Source organism: Nerophis lumbriciformis, linkage group LG06 (genome assembly GCF_033978685.3).
Source record: "Nerophis lumbriciformis linkage group LG06, RoL_Nlum_v2.1, whole genome shotgun sequence".
NCBI classification, from domain to species: domain Eukaryota; kingdom Metazoa; phylum Chordata; class Actinopteri; order Syngnathiformes; family Syngnathidae; genus Nerophis; species Nerophis lumbriciformis.
In genome coordinates, this window is record NC_084553.2 from 48,831,546 (window position 1) to 48,852,788 (window position 21,243).

At 43.2% G+C, this 21,243-nt stretch overlaps 2 protein-coding genes across 8 annotated transcripts in view; both read right to left on the reverse strand.

Annotated features, from left to right (window-relative positions):
* Positions 1-12,320: 12,320 nt before the first annotated feature.
* LOC133608890 (UDP-glucuronosyltransferase 2B37-like) overlaps positions 12,321-21,243 on the reverse strand; it is a 696,509-nt gene continuing 687,586 nt past the window's right edge. Inside the window, exons 2-3 of one of the 2 annotated variants that reach the window (XM_061964519.2) lie at positions 14,110-15,181; positions 12,321-14,017 (exon numbers count right to left, since the gene is read on the reverse strand). In XM_061964519.2, coding sequence (XP_061820503.2) covers positions 12,425-14,011 — 1,587 coding nt within the window. In that variant the 5' untranslated portion in view covers positions 14,012-14,017; positions 14,110-15,181 and the 3' untranslated portion in view covers positions 12,321-12,424. Of the gene's footprint in view, positions 15,182-21,243 lie in introns of both variants that reach the window. The other variant, XM_072913386.1, reaches the window with a different exon arrangement.
* Positions 15,178-21,243, reverse strand: part of chrna5 (cholinergic receptor, nicotinic, alpha 5) — a 30,616-nt gene continuing 24,550 nt past the window's right edge. For 3 of the 6 annotated variants that reach the window (XM_072913390.1, XM_072913388.1, XM_072913389.1), the window contains exons 6-9: positions 19,480-19,589; positions 19,118-19,295; positions 18,356-19,051; positions 17,256-17,902 (exon numbers count right to left, since the gene is read on the reverse strand). In XM_072913390.1, the coding sequence (XP_072769491.1) occupies positions 17,744-17,902; positions 18,356-19,051; positions 19,118-19,295; positions 19,480-19,589 (1,143 nt within the window). In that variant the 3' untranslated portion in view covers positions 17,256-17,743. Of the gene's footprint in view, positions 15,336-17,253; positions 17,903-18,355; positions 19,052-19,117; positions 19,296-19,479; positions 19,590-21,243 lie in introns of those variants that run through there. The other 3 variants (XM_061964526.2, XM_061964528.2, XM_072913387.1) reach the window with 3 other exon arrangements.

Sequence of the window (21,243 nt, forward strand, 5' to 3'; positions counted from 1 at the left end):
CCTGCCCTAATGATAACAGGGCATTTAGTTTAGATTTTAATACCTCCATGTGGGCATCCTGTCAATCAGCAAATTCCTTTACGCTTGCTCCAAAACAGCCAAACTGCTTCTCCTGTCTGCTCAGGCACTGCCCTTGGTGGCGGGGAGCCTGCTTCAGTGAATCCGCTTCAGCAAGGTCCATTGTTCGTATGGCTGGTTCCTTCTGTAACGTCTCAGTTAGGTCTGGACCCCAGATGCAGAGGCGGAACAGCAGGTGAAACAAAAAATATTTTTTTGACTAAATCTATAACAAAAGTAGTCATTTGGAAAGCTACGGACAACTGAGCAAATATTAAATAGCAAAAAGTAACAAAGGAGAAACTGGAAACAGTGGAGTGCTGCCAGGTTTCACAGGAAAAGGTGACAAAGTGAGAAAACCAGCTACGAGTTGCCTGTTCCCCTCAGCTTAAATAGCAACAAGACAAACATGAATCAGGTGTGCCCAATTGCCAAGCTGCAACCAAGTCTGTAATCAACTCAAGAGAGTAAGAGAGAGAGAGTGAAACACCTCCAAGAGGAAAAGGCAGACACAAAAATGCAAACAGGGGAAATGTAAAACATGACAACGATGGATGTTATTATTTTTTTGCATTCTAATTATTAAATAAATGCAATGAATACCTGCTTACAATGGAGCCTATGGGAGCCGCTCTATTCCGCCTATAAAGCCCTTGAAAAAACATCCAAAAACCTTACGTATTTTAATCATTTTAAGCATACATGGCGCATTAATTTCCAAAACATATTACGTTTGCTTTTTTTTCTTCATCACTTAATATTACTCTCTGCACACTTCATGAGAGCCAACAAACATAATAACATTTCACTTACTGTACAAGGTCTGCTGTCATTAGGATGCCGACTGCTCGGATGTTCATATATTCCCATTTAGATGCGGAATGTCTCATAATATTCACGAAGAAACAGGGTGGGGGGACCAAGTGTCTTTTGGCGTTGTTCTTGCCATTTCCAGGTTCTTAATGGCTTTCAAAGTGTACCAACTTGTCGGAATATGTCCTCAGACTTCTGTCCAGGTGAGATGCTTGATTTATGATCTACAAAAAACTTTCAGAGAGCAAGGAAGCAAGGAAACCCCTCGTCACTCGAAATTGTACACATGCTTGTGATCACAGCGCCGCTATAAATAGTTTGTCATGCATTAGCGCTTATAATAACAATACCACTAATACTTGGTTAATATTCAAATCACGAAATGTAAATAGAGTATTGTTGGCTGTTTTTGTTTTTATTGGATTTTGTGGGCGAAATAGAGGACCTCCCATTGGCTTTGCTGTAAGTGGACTTTTATTTACAAGTTAGAATGCATTAAAAAAAAATCCTTCCGTCGTCATGTCTTTCACAATGATTGTGAACGATGTGCAAAGTTTCAAAATAGTTGCAGTTCCTCTTTAAGGCCATGTTAAGTTTCACCACTTTAACGAGCTGGAAGATGGCCAGTCCAAACGCATATGGTCTGATTCAGATATTCCACTGGGCAAACCCAGTTCTGGTAGTTCCCAAAAAGGTATTTGAACAGCTTGTCTTCGGCTTTTGCATGAGAAGAAAGTTTGGGAACACCCGATGAAGACAAAAGGATGAAATAAGATGCTATTGCTTGTATTTTGTGACTTTACTTTTTCCCGGAAGTGAAAAACAGTGGTGGTCAACCGAGTTAAGATTGCTGTTGTGCAGCAAGAAGCGCAAACTATCTGAGTGCGCAAAGGGCCTAAATCTTCCTGCAAAAAGCAGAGACGAGCAAAATAATCGAACTACTCAATGGAATAGAGCCCTATAATTTATCAAAAAAAGATATGTGGACATTATGAAAGTCTTCTTTATGAACGTCCATTACCGCACCACAACATCCACACAACCTAATATGTAAGTAGGGTCTTCTTGGGGTTGCTGCCTAAAATCATGTTAAAAACCCGACCTGAGAGGGATCCAGGAAAGATCAACAACGCCAATCAGATGATCCAGTCAAGGCCTTGCGGTGTCCACTCCTCCAAGCAGAAAAAGCACAAGGCTGAAGCTCTGGCCTCTAGCGTGGTGTCCAGTCTGACCAACCACCAGAGGGTTCTCAACAACAACAGAGCTCTCCAATCTTAACAACTTTAGCAGAAGCGAGCTGGCCAAACTGATCGGGCTCGTTGTGCTGGCACCAGAGGTCTGGAAAACTCCCTGTGGACGAAGTGGAGGCGGCAGAGGCCTGGGCAGCCTCGGGGCCTTGACTGGAGGCGGTGGGAGTCAATGCCCCAGCTGGGAGTCGCTGGATGTTGGAGCTATGTCTCTGCTATCAATCTCCACAGAGGTGAAGGAAGCCATCGAGAGCGTCAAATACATCGCGGAGAATATGAGACTGCAGAACGAGGTAAAAGAGGTGAGAGCTCACCAAAGCAAACGGGAGGATCTGTGTCATGAGGTACACTTGGACAAGCTATCCATCCATTTCCCGCAGTCATTGGAAGCCAAGGCCTATCTGTGGCAGGGTTTGCAATGTGAACATGAACGTCACACTTTCACGTTTATTGGGAAATCAGCTGGTTTTTGTGCATGTTGAATATGCTGCTGCAACCAACTAATAGGAGTGAAAAGTTGACAAACTATATTTGGTAACTTGAGTGTGAGCTCAAAATGTCACTAGAAGGCAGTATAACTACATGATTTAACCAACAGTCCATGCCTTGAATACGTTGTTGTTGTTTTTTAACCTCTTATAGGTTCAAGATGACTGGAAATATGTCGCCATGGTGATTGACCGCATCTTCCTGTGGGTTTTTGTCCTAGTGTGTATCCTCTGAACCGCTGGCCTTTTCCTCCAGCCTCTTCTACTTGGGGATGACATATAAATATGTTTGAAGTATATTTTGGGCATCCCATTGGGTTGAGTTTTTTTCTTGCCCTGATGTGGGATCTGAGCCGAGGATGTCGTTGTGACTTGTGCAGCCCTTTGAGACACTAGTGATGTAGGGCTATATAAGTAAACGTTGATTGATTGATTGAATTTGAGCAAACTTTTAAAACAGTGTAGTGTAAAAAAAAAGATGCACATCATTTTGGATGACAGTTTACCAAGAGGACAATGTCAAGTCATTTTTACTAAAAGACAATGTAAATAATAATACAACTGTATATATGCACTGCACATATAATGTATTATTTGTCCTCCAGAAGAGCATGAAGTGTATGACCAATAGTTTAGTCTCTAAAAAGATTACCAAACAGCGACACTCTGTGGTGATACAGCGCTACTACATCTGCCTACAGAAACCAGTTTTAAAATGGAATATTTGGGAGGCTATCCAAAGATGCACCAAAAATGACATGGCAAATAAAGTACACGGTATAAGTGATTCCAGACTAGTTTGACTTCCTTAATCTGTTTGGAAGTAAATTAAATATCTGTGAATGCCTTTGAACTGAAGACCTAAAAAACAGGCCTCCGAGGCTCGATTTATCACTCTGTTCCACATCTTCTGGGCTCCCTCAGAGCAATGTCATTTGATAGGACAATCAATATTGGGAGCAAGTGATAAAGGACTCCTTGCTTTTCTCCATTGAGACCCACATCCTTGCAGAAAAAGGCATATTTTCAGCAACCAGGTGGTAAAAATCCATCAGATGGAAGTCACACATCGTCACAGATGAATAACTTATGTTCATATTATGACCTACTCCATTAAATTGTAAATGTTTGCTTTTGCGACAGTGAATGTTAATAGGGACCGCATTTGTAAATGGAAATGAGTCTCCGAAAATGACTTTTTTCTGATCTGCCCGTTTTTTAATAGGGGTTATTAAAGATCATATGAATAATACATAATCCTTTTCAGAACAAGACTCAATAGTTGGTTTTTTTTACATGTCCATTCTGTTTTATTTTTGGAGGAGACATAGGAAATCTGACAAGCCTAAAGACAATTTGCGCACATTGTAAAATGACTTAGACCAGTACAGATGGATTTAGAAATAATGCTGCTATTTCAGCTGAAATGAGAAACATACTCCAGCAAGATGTTTTTGTGTAGTTGTTGTTTGAATTCCTAATTCCTAAGTAATTGGATTGTAATGTGTAAAACATTTCTTATGTTGCTTACTAGTTCTTAATCTATGGCTCTCCTCTATAAGGGCTGTTCCCAAAACGGTTGCAGCCTCGTAGTAATAAGAGAAAACATTTCAGTTTCAAGACACTTTGTTGGTTTACTTGCGCCTCCTAATTGTCCTTGAAAATGTAGGTTTTTGGAGAACTGCGATCAGAGCTGAGTGTCATGACCTGACTTGACAGGTCAGACTTTGACTATTGCTTTTCCAGCGTTTATTTCTGTTTCAGTGTTCTTTCCTTCCTTTTTGCCACTTTGTGCTGTGAGCTGATTGAGCACATAGAGCATATAGTGATGGACGCACATGTGTGGCTTATAACATGTTTCCCTAGCTATTTGGAAGTGTACACAGTTTTTAAAGATAATGTACACTTAATTGTTCATCTATTATTTCACTATATTGATACAAAGAGGCGTTGCATCAGTGGCCTTGTGGTTAGAGTGTCCGCTCTGAGATCGGTGGGTCGTGAGTTCAAACCCCAGCTGAATCATACCAAAGAATTTAAAAATGGGACCCATTACCTCCCTGCTTGGCACTCAGCATCAATGGTTGAAATTGGGGTTAAATCACCAAAATGATTCCCGGGCGCTGCCACTGCTGCTGCTCACTGCTCCCCTCACCTCCCAGGGGGTGATCAAGGGTGATGGGTCAAAGGATAATTTCACCACATCTAGTGTGTGTGTGACAATCTTTGGTACTTAACTTAAGTTATGAGTGAATTTTTTATTAATTTTTTTTTAAACCGGAGTGAACAAAAACAAAACAAAAACATATGTTTGTGTGGACATAGCCCAAGAGTCCCTTTTGTCATATTTATGAGCAATCGGGGGCCGTATTTATCAAGCGTCTTAGAGTGCCATTTTACACTTAAGTCCTGAGAATTTGCGAAATTTAGTCCTACTCTTAAACTTAAGAATAAAAAGCTATTTATCAACTTTCTTAAGTCTAAGAATCACTCCTACTCTCCACGATATCTAAGAGACCTTCAGAGGTGTCCTAAGTGGTTAGGAGTTGCCAGCGGGGGATGGCACTGAGGCGAGAGGGACGTGCGCGAACGTTCAGGGAGCGGAAGGATGTCCTGGCTTTGTTTGATGACGGTATCATTTAGACAGAGCGGGTATTATTTTTGTCACAGATTTAATAAGGCGTGTCATCTCATCAGCAACATCACGCAGCAGAGCTTTCACAGCAGAACTAAAGGTCATCACAATGCTTCGATATCTCGCCACTGGGAAAATGCAACAGTGTAACGCTGATGATTTGGGGCCATCACAACCATCAGTAAGCAGAATTGTTATGGAAACAATAATGGCCCTTACTGTTCCTCAGCTCGTCTTGCGTTTCATTGAATTTCCAACTATCCATCCCATCCATTTTCTACCGCTTATTCCCTTTGGGGTCGCGGGGGGCGCTGGAGCCTATCTCAGCTACAATCGGGCGGAAGGCGGTGTACACCCTGGACAAGTAAACCCCGGATAATTCAGCAGAAGCAAACTGCATTCATGCAGGTAGCTGGCTTCCCTTCCGTGATTGGTCATTTCTATGGACACAGAAATTACTTCACCTAAAATTCCGTTTACGGCACATAGTAATGTCGTAATTCAGCTCTGAGTGTGACACTTAAAATTCAGTCCTACACTTCGCTGAAAGTGTAAGACGCTTGATAACTAACTTTTAAGTGCAGCTTTCAGCGAATAATTTCTTTACTCATAAGTCAACTCTTAGCAGACTTCTTAGGAGTAATTCTAAGACGCTTGATAAATACGGCCCCAGATCTCTAGGGCCAAGAAGAAACTTTCAGTTTTGTAGTATAATCAATCAATCAATCTTTATTTATATAGCCCTAAATCACAAGTGTCTCAAAGGGCTGCACAAGCCACAACGACATCCTCGGTACAAAGCCCACATACGGGCAAGGAAAAACTCACCCCAGTGGGACGTCGATGTGAATGACTATGAGAAACCTTGGAGAGGACCGCATATGTGGGTAACCCCCCCCCCCCTCTAGGGGAGACCGAAAGCAAAGGATGTCGAGTGGGTCTGACATAATATTGTGAGAGTCCAGTCCATAGTGGATCCAACATAATAGTAAGAGTCCAGTCCATAGTGGGGCCAGCAGGACACCATCCCGAGCGGAGACGGGTCAGCAGCGTAGAGATGTTCCCAGCCGATGCACAGGCGGGTCCCGACTCTGGACAGCCAGCACTTCATCCATGGCCACCGGACCTGTGCCCCCCCCCCCTCAAGGAAAAGGGGAGCAGAGGAGAAAAGAAAAGAAACGGCAGATCAACTGGTCTAACAGGGGGGCTATTTAAAGGCTAGAGTATACAAATGAGTTTTAAGATGGGACTTAAATGCTTCTACTGAGGTAGCATCTCTAATTGTTACCGGGAGGGCATTCCATAGTACTGGAGCCCGAATAGAAAACGCTCTATAGCCCGCAGACTTTTTTTGGGCTCTGGGAATCACATATAAGCCGGAGTTCTTTGAACGCAGATTTCTTGCCGGGACATATGGTACAATGCAATCGACAAGATAGGACGGAGCTAGACCGTGTAGTATTTTATACGTAAGTAGTAAAACCTTAAAGTCGCATCTTAAGTGCACAGGAAGCCAGTGCAGGTGAGCCAGTATAGGCGTAATATGATCAAACTTTCTTGTTCTTGTCAAAAGTCTAGCAGCCGCATTTTGTACCAACTGTAATTTTTTAATGCTAGACATAGGGAGACCCGAAAATAATACGTTACAGTAGTCGAGACGAGACGTAACGAACGCATGAATAATGATCTCAGCGTCGCTAGTGGATAAAATAGAACGAATTTTAGCGATATTACGGAGATGAAAGAAGGCCGTTTTAGTAACACTCTTAATGTGTGATTCAAACGAGAGAGTTGGGTCGAAGATAATACCCAGATTCTTTACTGAGTCGCTTTGTGTAATTGTTTGGTTGTCAAATGTTAAGGTGGTATTATTAAATAAATGTCGGTGTTTAGCAGGACCGATAATCAGCATTTCCGTTTTCTTGGCGTTGAGTTGCAAGAAGTTAGCGGACATCCATTGTTTAATTTCATTAAGACACGCCTCCAGCTGACTACAATCCGGCGTGTTGGTCAGCTTTAGGGGCATGTAGAGTTGGGTGTCATCAGCATAGCAATGAAAGCTAACACCGTATTTGCGTATGATGTCGCCTAGCGGCAGCATGTAAATACTAAAGAGTGCAGGGCCAAGAACCGAACCCTGAGGAACTCCGCACGTTACCTTAACATAGTCCGAGGTCACATTATTATGGGAGACGCATTGCATCCTGTCAGTAAGATAAGAGTTAAACCACGACAAAGCTAAGTCTGACATACCAATACGTGTGTTAGAGCCATTTACTGTTTCTGTCCGTCAAATGTATGACGTCATTAAAGGGGTTGGCTCAAGGCCAAGTGCCAGTCTACTTAGGGAGGGGCTGGGATCTTGCTCAGGTGTTGCTGAGTGGAGGCGCAACAGTTTTTGACTGTGCCAGGCTATGATTTGTTTGTTCCCGTTTATTTTCCGTTTTTGTTACCAAGTGAGTTTGATTTACGTGACTGTATATTAATAAATATGTGTGTTAAACATGGACACAATTCTGGACATCAATTATTAGCCAGCTGCACACGTCTAAACTAGCTTCGGTTATATTCGGCAACCAGTAGCAGTAATAGTATAGGACTTTACCGCTACACTTAGTCAAAAACTACCTCATCGGAACGCGAGTTGTTTATTAGGAAGCAACAAGCTACGAGGCTCGTTTTGGAAGAGGAACGCACGGGCCGCTGTCAGCGTTTGTTTGGTGATCGGCGGCGGAGGAAACTGATCGGCGAAGCGGCGGAGACCTTCTGCAATCAAGCTCTGCATCGGCAGCTACGAGTCCCACTGGAGAGCTACAGGGTCGCTCATTGGGGACAGCAGCCAGCAGCAGCAGCAGCAGATCATCCCACCGAGCCAAGCAGCGCGCGTGCGTGCAGTGCGTGGAGGAGGACGCGGAGCAGCGTTGAGCCCGTCCTACACCTGTGTGGTATGTTTTAGCGGCGCGCCGACATAAACAAAAGCAAAACGGCCATTATTAAAATGTGTGCACACAAATATTGGAAAAAATCCAATGCATTGGTGACTATTTGACTTGACTTGCGCGCGGGTTGAAAAACTTTGACTTTTCCAAATGGAGGAGGAGGGAGCACAAATGTGCGCTGATGAACATAAACAGCCACAGGAGGACAATGTGGCTGAACGTGACAATGTTGGGCAAGGGGTTGAAGGGAAACAACGTGTGGTAAAAATGACACCCAAAGCTCTAGGTCACAAAATTGAAAGTTTGCAGGGGGAAAGAAAATCAAAGTTGCAAAGACTATCAACGCTGAAAGAGGGGGTCATTGCCCTGTTAAATGACGAAACACGTTCACATGAGCTAAGGGAGGAATTTAGCAGGTTTATGGGTTTTTATCATGAAACCAGAAGAGTGCACAAAACTTTGTTGTCTCTGTTGCCAGATGATGAGTGTACTAAACATGAGATATGGTACAAAGCAAAAATGTTGAATTTTGATGGTTTTATTGACAAGGTTGACAGGTTGATGTATTCTCAAAATGATGATGATGACAATGATGATGATGATGAAGTTATAAATGATGGTTCTGCTGTTGATGGTGTTGAAAATGAAAGTGTACAACCCCACGACAGCATTTCAAATGTGCAATCCAATGTCTTATCAAAGCTCAATAATTCCGTATCCTCAAACAAAAGCAAAAGGTCTTCCACTTCTTCTGCTCGCATAATAGCAGAGGCAGATAAGGCAGCACTTATTGCCCGTGCTATTGCTCTAAAAGACATTCATGCATTGGAGGCGCAGGCAGCAGCTCTAAAGAGGAGACAAGATGAGCAGGCAGCAGCTCTAAAGAGGGAACAGGAGGAACAAGCAGAGGCCATAAGGAGGAAAAAGGAGCAAATGGAGTTGGATGCTCAAATAGCATCCCACAATGCTAAATTGTCTGTCCTCCAGGAAGCCAGTGTTTCTGGCAGGAGCAAAAAGTCTGATGGAATGGAGTCCTATTATAGACAAGAGACAAAACTGAGAAAAGTGCCTGCACAGCCTGTACAACAACTTCATCAGTCTGTTAAAGCTGCTCCTTCAGAGCTTCACACAGCCAAGAATGCCCCAAACAAGGGTCATTCACACCCTCAACCAAACAAACCACTTCGCTCATCAACTTTGGATCCTGTGGAAAACCAATCAAGGCAACATTTACCTCAAGCAGCTCAATCATTTCAAGGCAATAACACAATACCAGGTGAATTCCACACTATATTACAAAGGCAAAATGAAATGATGGCACTCCTGGTTCAAGCACAAACCTCCCAATTACTTCCACACAGACACATTCCGGTTTTTGAAGGTGACCCATTGCAGTTTCAGGCTTTCATAAAAGCATTTGAGCATTGTGTAGAGGCAAAAACCAATGATTGTGGTGACTGCTTATATTATCTGGAGCAGTTTACTAAAGGACAGCCGAGAGATTTGGTGCGCAGTTGCCTCTATATGCCTACAGAGAGAGGCTATGCTACAGCAAAACGCCTACTAAGGGAACACTTCGGAAATCCTTCAAAAATAACAGCAGCCTACCTGGACAAAATCATGGTTTGGCCAAACATCAAATCTGAGGATGTAAAAAATCTCCAAGCTTTTGCACTCTACTTGCGAGAATGCTCCAATGCGATGGAAGAGCTGCAATACTTGGACGAGCTCAATATTCCAGCTAGCATGAAGATGCTCATACAAAAGCTTCCTTACAAATTAAGGGACCAGTGGAGAGGGAAAGCAGCTGACATTGTTGACACACAAAAGCGACGTGCTTGTTTCATAGACATTGTGAAATTTATTGAACAGCAGGTCAGAATTGCTTCAGATCCTGTATTTGGTGACATTCAGGACATTCCTCAAAATAAAACAATAACCAAACCCAAGCCTATGCATCAAAGAAAATCACAGTTCAGAAGAAGCAGTTTCGCAACTCAGGTGGCAGTTGCCACTGAACCTAAATCGGATCCACACCTGGATAAGTTTGTTAACAGAGGCATCTACTTCTCCAAGACAAACTCTATTTCCTGTCTGTATTGTAAAAGAGAACATGCATTGGAGCACTGTCCAATGCTGGGAAAGAAGGCGCACAGGGAAAAGCTTGACTTTTTAAAAGAAAAAGGCCTGTGTTTTGGTTGCCTGTGCACAGGGCACCTGAGCAAGAGTTGCGACAGGCGCATCACTTGCTCTTACTGCAACAAGACACATCCCGAAGTGTTACATATTCACAGGAGGCATCTGGAAAGTGGAGGAAATAGCCATCTGCCAAAAATAGAAGCAAAGATTTGCACTACATCTTCAACTTGTGGCCATACAGGGGCTGGCAACTATGGAATTTTACCTATCCTGCCCGTTCAAGTGAAGTGCTCAAAGGGCAGCAAGATAGTCCAGACATACGCTTTCCTAGATCCAGGAAGCACAGGGACCTTCTGTTCTGAACAGCTACTGAACAGGCTGAATACAGAAGGCCGAAGAACAAGAGTCCACTTGCGCACCATGGGGCACAGTAAGGCGACCCCTAGCAGTGTTGTAAATGGCCTGAAAATCTCTAATCTTGCTGGCAGTAAGTTTTTTGAGCTTCCTGATGTGTTCACTCAAAGGCAGATGCCTGTGGGTACTAACCATCTGATCAGTGAAGCAGAGCTAGATAAGTGGCCTTACCTTAAAGGCATCAAAATCCCTCGACTAACTGCCAACGTGGATCTGTTAATTGGTACCAACGCCTCCAAGTTAATGGAACCATGGGAGGTGATTAACAGCCACGGAGACGGACCCTATGCTGTCAGAACCCTACTGGGGTGGGTAATTAATGGGCCAATACAAGGCAACAACCAGCATAATGGGAGCCCCACAGTTACTGTTAACCACACCATCGTTAACAGGTGGGAGGAACCGCTTATCAACCAGAGCATTGGCGGAACACGATCAGCCCAAAAGTCCTATGAGTGGACTCAAAGCTTCCGCATTGAAAAAGAGGAGCAAGAAAAGCTTTGCAGTGGGAGAAAAAACTTGCTTTGGAAAAGGAGAGGCAGGAGAGAACATGGTTTGGCCAAAAAGCAGGAAGAGCGAGAGCAAGCTCTGGCCAGAGAGAGATCTCTAGAGCTAGAAAGACAAAGAGGCTTGGAGCAAACACTTCTCCAGCAGCAACACGAGGAGAAGGAAAATAGTGAAATGGAAAAGGCAAGACTCAAAGTTTGGAAGCAGAAAGAAAAAAGGATCTGTACTCAAAGAGAAGATGGAGGCAGAGTCTATATCGCTGACCTTTTTTGGAAAAGGTGTATTCGCGAGTATTTACCGTTGCTACAAGAGCGACAAAAGTGGACAAATGAAAAAAGAAAGACCAATAACAAAGATATGCCTTCTTTGTGAAGGTATGGACTAAAATATTTGCATTATTTCAAAAGGGAACATGAAAACCCCCCCAAAAAAAGGGTTTTGTTTTGGTGTTATGGCTCTATTTGTATGTATTTATTTTTAATTCAATTGCTCTGTTCATCACGCCAGTAGCAATTAGGGGCTGGTGTGTTAGAGCCATTTACTGTTTCTGTCCGTCAAATGTATGACGTCATTAAAGGGGTTGGCTCAAGGCCAAGTGCCAGTCTACTTAGGGAGGGGCTGGGATCTTGCTCAGGTGTTGCTGAGTGGAGGCGCAACAGTTTTTGACTGTGCCAGGCTATGATTTGTTTGTTCCCGTTTATTTTCCGTTTTTGTTACCAAGTGAGTTTGATTTACGTGACTGTATATTAATAAATATGTGTGTTAAACATGGACACAATTCTGGACATCAATTATTAGCCAGCTGCACACGTCTAAACTAGCTTCGGTTATATTCGGCAACCAGTAGCAGTAATAGTATAGGACTTTACCGCTACAACGTGTTTTGATACGGTCTAATAAAATATTATGATCGACGGTATCGAAAGCAGCGCTAAGATCAAGAAGCAGCAACATAGATGACGCATCAGAATCCATCGTTAGCAGTAGATCATTAGTCATTTTTGCGAGGGCTGTGTATAAAACAAGAACTATGGAACAAATGGGTCAAACATGATCATAAACAAATTAGTAGAAGATAATCTGGGAGCTACTATTTTAATGGTTGGGGCTTGAAACATAGTTGACAGATTACAAGACAGTTTTATGTGTTATCAACTAGCAGAGATAATACACAGTGAATGGTCATCAATTTAACTTTATTTTCTGTTGGTTTGTTACATATTTCCGCAAAAACATAAGAGGGAGAAGAATCATCACTGCGACAGTTGAAAATAAAGTAAAGAACACATCCACAGAGTAGTAGGCGTACCAGGGCAGCTTGTAGGATTTGGTCCTCAGGTGAGCTGCACCTTTGTGTCTCATGACAAACTCGATCCAAAAGATGGCGTTGTCGAGCGATGTGATTGGCTGATCTCTGTGCAGCCTGGAGAGTCTCTGCATGTTTGTCCTGTAGAATGAATTTGAAAGAACTTCCTGCAGGGCCTTCAGGAATTTGTTGTCTTTGTCCACTGAGGCTAATGTGACCAACACTGCTGCCCCTCTGTCCGTGAGACGCCTCAAATTGTCATAGTGGTCGAAAAACAAAGGTATTCCCACAACGGGCACGCCGTGATACATAGCTTCCTGGACACCGTTTGTCCCGCCGTGAGCCACAAAAAGTTTCATCTTGGGATGTCCAAGGAGGTCGTTCTGTGGCACCCAGTCCACCAGGAGAGTGTTGTTGCCAAGAGTTGAAGGTTTGGCACCTTTATACCTCCAGATGACCTTCTGAGGCAACTTGGCAAAAGTCGCCGCTATCTTATCGGCTAAGTCGGCAGGTAGTTCACTCACAAAAGTCCCAAGAGACATGAGGATGACTCCATGTTCTCCAGAACTTTGCATGAAATCCTCCAGGTGGTCTGGTAGAGGCTTGGCAGGTTGACACTGGAATCCTCCAATATAGATGACGTTGGGCATGGTGGGGCGAGGAAACTCGAACACATAGTCCACTCTCATGAGCCAAAGGTCTGCTGCTTGTACTAAGTCATTGTAATCAACCTTTGAGTCAAAGAATTCAGTGCAAACTGCTTGATAATGCGGTTTGATAAAAAATGCAAACTGAGCCTTCCAAAGGCTAAAGAAGACAAGATTCTTTACCCTTTCAAAGAAAGTCATTTTATCAGACAACCCAGAGCCGGTCATGGGAATGTAAGACAAAGGAGACGGTGCAATGAACAGATGCCCCTCCCCGCTTGTCACCCAGCGCACATTGTAGACTAAAGGTAGCTTTAGCGCATGAGCTAAGATGATGCCTGCACCCCCTGCTGGGTCAGTAAGAACCAGGTCATACTGATGCTCCTTCAGACGAGCCATTAAATCTTCATCTTTTAGTAAATTCCTCGCCATGTCGCTCATGAGCGCATGCAAACTAAAACCCACCTGGAACGACTCAACCGTCAGACTAGCAAACATCATAACAGAGCTCTGTCCCCTCTCGATAGCTAAAATCTTTGCAAGGATTGGGTTGACAAAGTCACTGTCAAGCCCTTTGCTGCCCGATACGGTGATGGAGTTGTAGTGCAGTAAGTTCTCCTTGATGTACCAGCTCGTGTCGGTGCGAATCACATCAACAGAGTGTCCTTGAGCATGGAGAGCTCTGATCATGATGTCCATATTGACCCAGTGGCTGCCCTCGAAAGGGACTACCAAAATCTTACCACCCTCGCAAGCTCTCCATGATGACAACAGAGCAATGCATAATAGGAGGAAAATTGAGCTTCCACGCAGAGGCATTTTAACCTAAACACACAAGTAAAGAAATTTAGCCAGATCAATCAAGTCCATTACGTGTTTCTATGGTTGTATTTCCAAGAAACACATTCATGACATACCTTATCGAGGTAAAGCAGCTACGATCACTCATTCAGTATTGTATTCCTGTCACTGGGGTAAAATACGGAGCGGACACATAACTTCAAAGCCCGGCAAAGCTTACATAACCGCGTGTGTGCTTATTGATAACCTCTTGATCAGTGTGGTCTCTTTCACCCTTTCTCCACTATGACTGTTTCACAGCTGATTCAGGTTGGTTTTCAGATCATTTCTTCAATTGGTGATTTTTCTGATTTCTGTTTCGGTTGCCCATGATAGTGTTTTATTTGAAGTGTTTTCCATCCAGAGCCTCTTTTCTCTTTGACTTCCCATTTTCATGACGTCAAGTGTAATTAAAATGTTTCCATTTGATCATATACTTTTAAATATTGAGTTCAGCTCCTGTATCTCAAATATGCAAGTTTATGGGTGTGTTTATTGAACAATAAAATGATGTGTTAAACTGGACTGACTGACTAAAGTTCAATGTTTTTTTTAGTCTTCTTTGTGTGAATTACAATAACGTGTCTTGGTGCTGGTGTGTCCAAAATGCCGCCCAGGGGGCATTTACTGAAAGATTTGTTGGCCCACAGCATATTGTGTAGAAAAAGAACAACAGTAAAAACTGAAAAAATACCATAAAACAAAAAGCTGAACTTTCGATACAATAGCAAAATTTGGCGAAAAATCTGAAAATACTTTGACTTTTCAGTACACTATATGAAATACAACTTACTTTATATTTAGTATTCATTTTTTAAATGGTATTATTTATGGAGTATACTGTGAATAAATTGAGAACAGGAAGTGAACAAAAGTGTTAGAAATTGCTATGTAATGGAAAAGGGGTCGGAATAAACAAGCTCTTCTCCTTCCTATTCCTTTTCGAACATGTTGAAAAGAGAAACTGGAAATTGTGATGTATCATGTTCTAATTGTGTGCATGTTTGAAATAAACTCAAACCATAACCATTAATGGAAAAAGTTTGGACACCCCGATCTAAAATATTAGCAGCTCTTGAAATAAAATTTGATAAAAATATGAACGAGGTAGTTAATAAAAAAATATATATATTTAAAAAATTATATTAACTAATTATTAATTAATTAAAAAAAAATTACAACAAGAATGCATTGGGACTGCTACCTTACCGTGGTGGAGGAGTTTGCGTGTCCCAATGATCCTAGGAGCTATGTTGTCCGGGGCTTCTATGCCCCTGATCGGGTCTCCCATGATAAACAGGTCCTAGGTGAGGAACCAGACAACAAGCAGCTCAAAGACTTCTATGAATAATCAAAATCAAGGACCAAGGTTTCCCTCGCCCGCATGTTGGTAACCGGGGCCCCCCTCTGGAGCCAGGCCGAAGGTGGGGCTTGATGGCGAGCACCTGTTGGCCGGGCCTTCCCCCATTGGGCCCAGCCAGGCACAGCCCGAAGAGGCTAAGTGGGTCCCCCCTCAAGTGGGCTCCCCTCCCATAGGCGCGGGCATAGAAGTGGGATGCTCTGTGAGTTGGGCGGAAGTAGAAGGCTGGGCCCTTGGCGGTCAGATCCTCGGCTACAGAAGCTAGCTCTTGGGACATGGAACGTCACCTTGCTCGTTCTGGCTGGATCTAGTCGGTCTCACTTCGACGCACAGCAAGGGCTCTGGAACCAGTCCTCTTGAGATGGGCTGGATCTATTCCACTCTGGCGTTGCCAGCAGTGAGAGGCAACGGGCGAAGATGGCAATACTTGTTGCCCCGCGGCTCAGAGCCTGCATGTTGGAGTTTAACCCGGTGGACGAAAGGGTAGCTTCCGTCCGCCTCCGGGGGGGAAAGGTCCTGACTGGTGTTTGTGCTTACGCACTAAACAGCAGTTCAGAGTATCCGCCCTTTTTGGAGTCCCAAGAAGGAGTACTGGAGAGTGCTCCTTCTGGTGATTCTCTTGTTCTACTGGGGGCCTTCATCGCTCACGTTGGCAACGACAGAGAAAGGCGCTGGATATTGAGTCGGAGTGGACCATGTTCCGTGCCTCCATTGTCGAGGTTGCTGATAGGAGCTGAGGCCGCAAGGTGGTCGAAGCCTGACGTGGCAGTAATCCCAGAACCCGCTGGTGGTTACCAATGGTGAGGGATGATGTCAAGCTGAAGGAGTCCTATCGGGTCCTTTTGGCAGGCCAAGCGGTGTACTGCTTTGGCGGTTGCAGAGGCAAAAACTCGGACATGGGAGGAGTTCGGGGAAGCAATGGAGAAACGACTTTCGGACGGCTTCCAAGTGATTCTGGACCACCAATTGCCGCCTCAGGAGGGGGAAGCAGTGCACTGTCAACACTGTGTATAGTGTAGACTGTGTGCTGCTGACGTCGACTGGGATGTTGTGGATTGGTGGAGGGAATACTTTGAAGACCTCCTCAATCCCACCTACACGTCTTCCAACGAGGAAGCAGTGCCTGGGGACTCTGTGGTGGGCTCTCCTATTCCTGGGGCTGAGGTTGCCGAGGTAGTGAAGAAGCTCCTCAGGTGTACTGGAGAGGAGGCTGCGCCAGATTGTCAAACCTCGGATTCAGAGGGAGCAGTGTGGTTTTTGTCCTAGTCGTTGAACTGTGGACCAACTCTAAACACTCGGCAGGATCCTTGAGTGTGCTTGGATGTTTGCCCAACCAGTCTACATGTGTTTTGTGGACTTGGAGAAGGCATTCAACCGTGTCCCTTGGGAAGTCCAGTGGCGAGTGCTCAGAGAGTATGGGTATCGGACTGACTGATTGTGGCAGTCCACTCCCTGTATGATCAATGTCAGAACTTGGCCCACATTGCCCGCAGTAAGTCAGACCCGTTTACAGTGAAGGTTGGACTCCGCCTGTCACTGATTCTGTTTACAACTTTAACATAATTTTTGACACACTATGTTTATACAGTTATACAATTGTAATATCATTGTTATTATGCTATTCTTACAGGAGGGGGCTATTGTAGGGAAAACAAGCTGTAAAAATATAAGAAAAAAAGAGCAAAAATATTTAATTAAATTTACATTTTGTTACTAATAATTAATTATATTATACCTTGTCACTGATAACACAAATCTGACAAAGTTTTGTCTTTAAAAATATGTGACTTGTTTTCTTTTTTACAAAAAAAATAATCAAAATGGCCCCTGCATACGCTGACTTTTCAGTATGCAGCCCGTGGAGGAAAAAGTTTAAACACCCCTGTTTTAGAGTGACCACTACTGTGAATGTCTCTTTATTGAGTGTTCCAGTTGCTTCAAGAAACATGTTTATACTTGCAGCACAATGCGGACTTGTGATCAACTGCATGCTCATGGCTGCACACTCAACCAACTTTGTTGCCTGTAGGGAGGGGATTATCTTAATGATAAATAGAAATGTAAAACCTGAGGCCTGTTTTTGTAAGTCCTCAGGGCATTCTTTTGCTTTAACATTCATGGAAAGTATGCATCAAAACATGCTTGTGTTGTGGTTTACCTTTTAATGTAAGACTGTAATTACTTCAGTTACATTTTTGTTTTAAAGTTTTTTTTATATGATTGTCCATTGTATAGTATTCTAAAATAAGATACATGAATAGACAAATTGTTTATGGGAGATTTTCTTATCAAAATGTGGACCTAAGCTGCATGTCCACATACGTACGCCTCACCTCCATATCAAGTAACCTTCAGAGGGTACCTCCGACATAGTTAGGGACGATGATGCTGGCCCATTTGTAGATAACCGGGATGAATAGGAGAGCTGATCCCAGGATGGACACTAGCAAGAACGCCCACAGAAATATTCGATCCAGAACCTGGGCGACAAACTTCCAGTCCTGTACCACCTGAGTCAAAAAAAAAAGGGAAACAAAAAATTAAGTAAATAACCACTAACTGTTTGTCAGAGCAGATTATTTTCACATTAGAGCTGTAACAGTGAAGCCTTTTATACATAAAATATTTAACTGCAAACTTATACAAAGTGACATTACATCCTGCATTACAATATTAAGATGCATGACAGCAGTGGCAGTGTTTGGTTTTGTGACTGATGTTTTAATTACAAGAAGGTGGGAAAGGTGAGTGTAAAACTTAACATGATCCTGGTATGTTATTTTTTTTTTTTTTTCCTTTCACACGTGTCATCCAGCCTCTGTTTTGGCTCCTATACTACCTCTGGGAGCAAAACATTTCCAAAACGACTTCAAAACTAAGCCAAATGAGTCTTTTCACGACCTTACACAGGTTAAATAGTATAAATAAAGAGAAAATGATATAGCTCAAAGTAACAGACTCACCTCCCTGACCTTATTTTCTTTCACCACATGCATTGTTATGTAGCGAATAGAATCCAGTGCAGCTTGGATGTTGTGCCTGGTATGGGAGAGAGAGTTGACCTCAGCTGCAGAGTCCTTCATCATTCCCATTCCCAGGGTTCGTCCCGTGCGTGTTGCTTCCGCCGTGCCATAGCGGTCCACATGGCTGCGCATGCACAGAAGCTTCGGCAGCTGATGCAGGAAAATCTTCCTGACCCAGGGCGCCATGCCGTGATGTGTTGACGACGAGCGATGGTGGACGTTAATGGCAAAGACGGTGATGACGATGGAGAGCGTGACAAAGATCATGGTGAAGACTAAGTACTCGCCGATGAGCGGGATGGCTTTGGAGGAGGAGGGGATGATTTCCTCGATGACCAACAGGAAGACGGTGAGCGACACCAGAACGGAGGTGCAGAGGGAGATCTTCTCGCCGCAGTTGGAGGGTAGATAGAAGACGAGGATGGTAAGGAAGGACAGACCAATGCAAGGGATGATGAGGAAGAGAGTGTAGAAAAGAGGCAGCCTGCGGATGATGAAGAAATAGGTAATGGTGGGATATGAAGCGCTGCCATCCATCCTTATACTGCGGCTGCCCGTGGCCTTCACAATCTCCCACTCGCCATTGTCAAAATAGTCCTGCCTGTCTACATGGAAGTCCTCCAAAATGATGTCCACCTGTCAAATAAAGAGTAAAGTCATGTAGTGCTCAGGTATGATCGACATTGATGCAATGTCAACAACCTGTGACCCATCGTAGGTCCACGAGCCAAATTTCATGGAACAGTTCTGCAGGTCAAACGGGAAGAAGGTGACGTCGATGGTGCACGCAGATTTATAATTAGCAGGTGGCGTCCACGTTATGGTTCCGTCGTATTTGACCACCACTTTGGTGACAGTACCCTCGAAACGACCATCCGAACTGTACGAAGAAAAGCATCAACAGATGACTTTCAAAATAAAAGTTGTGTCTCATTGTTGTTTCCTGACACATTTGCACAATACAAGAGATGCATAATAGGTGTTAAGACATAGCTATAAATCAATTAATTGATCAATCAAGATCATTTTATGCAAGTCTAAAATTGATCCATAATACCACTTACTTATCATACAGTACAACATCTGGGAGCCATATCCTGTCAGAGGGCACTCGTATCGCTGTGATGCCCAAATAGTCATCAGGGTCCCATCTTAGCTTCATGTCAGTCCACTCCTACATGGAAAATTACCATATTTATACTTTAAATGTAAAAAAAAAAAATTGGACTTTGCTCTAAAAACAAACATAAGCAAACATCAGTAACTGTTGAACATCTGCCAAACATTTAAATGATAATATGCCAACAACCTGGCACAGCTTGAGTAAATACATGTTATATGGGACAAAAATGACAAACATTTACAAAACAGCTTATAAGATCGATAGGGTTATCAATATATCATTTTCCATGTGTGTGCAACATAGTTCATTGTAGTGGAGGGGGCGGCTGCTCGTGTCTTTGTTCCTATGATAGGTGACACAAAGGATCATGAATGAGGCCTGCAATAGTGGGGAGGAGGTTGGTGGGAGTGGAAGCAGGCATAGTGCTGAGAGGTATCTTGATGAGAAGTGTCAGTTAAATGCCACCGGTCATAATATACTGGGATGCATGGTAGTCCATGCATGGTCATGCATGGACTACATGGACATGCATTTGGTAGGTGGTTTGCATAGAGACTTCCAGCAGATGCTGTAGCTCTGACAGAGTGACCATTGGGTTCTCAGTCACCTCCGTGACTAGACTAAGATGAATGCAGCAATGTACAGAGACATCCTGGATGAAAAACAACACTTTCCATCCAACCTGATGGAGCTTGAGAGGTGCTGCAAAGAGGAATGGGCAAAACTTCAAAAGGTGCGCCAAGCTTGTGGCATCGTAATTGCTGCCAAAGGTAAAAAGTATTGAGCAAAGGCTGTGAATACATACGAATGTGTGATTTTTTTTTTTTTTAGTTTTAATAAATTTCTCCCCCGAATAACAAAAAAACCTGTTCACATTGTTATTTTGAGGTAGCGCTGTGAATACTTTCCGGATGCACTGTAAGTGGGTGTTCCAATATGTGCTAAGACTTGTTAGAAAACAAGCCTAAGATTAGTACTGTGTTTATTTTGGGGGGAATTTTACCTGTAGACATTATTAAAGTTGGTATGCTATAGTATTTTTAGTGTCCAGAATCATGAAATAAGTGCTATTGTTGTCAGCATTAAATGGTAACTGGGGAAGGGTCAGTCAATCAGTGTATGCTACAGTAAGCAGGTGAGGGGAGTAATGAATACATTATTACTATACTGGCCAATATCTGCTTAAAGTTGGAATAAGATGGCGGTCAATTGCTAGTAGTATGGGTAATGATTGACAAGAAGACTGGCCAATGTCTGCTTAAAGGGTGACTGACACACTGACTAATCACTTGTACAATGTATAATGATTGACATGTGGACTGGCCAATGTCTGCAGGAAGTGGGAGGGTCACACTGATCAATCACTGGTAAAACTAAGGCTGGGCGATATATCGAGTTTGTAATATCGATATAATTTATTTCACGTTAAAATGACCAAACACCGCTTATTTATTGTGTTCCTTGATTTTCCCTTGCTCCCCACTCCCTCTCAACACTCCATGGCCTACTAAACCCCTCCCCTTCCTCCTTCCAAGACATGCTTGCAGTATAAGAACATTCATGATTGGTTGGTTGTTTACTATGATGAGTCACCATTGGTTAAGATTACCATATTTTTCGGATTATAAATCGCTCTGGAGTATACGTTGCACCGGCCGAAAATGCATAATAAAGAAGGAAAAAAACATGTATACGTCGCACTTGA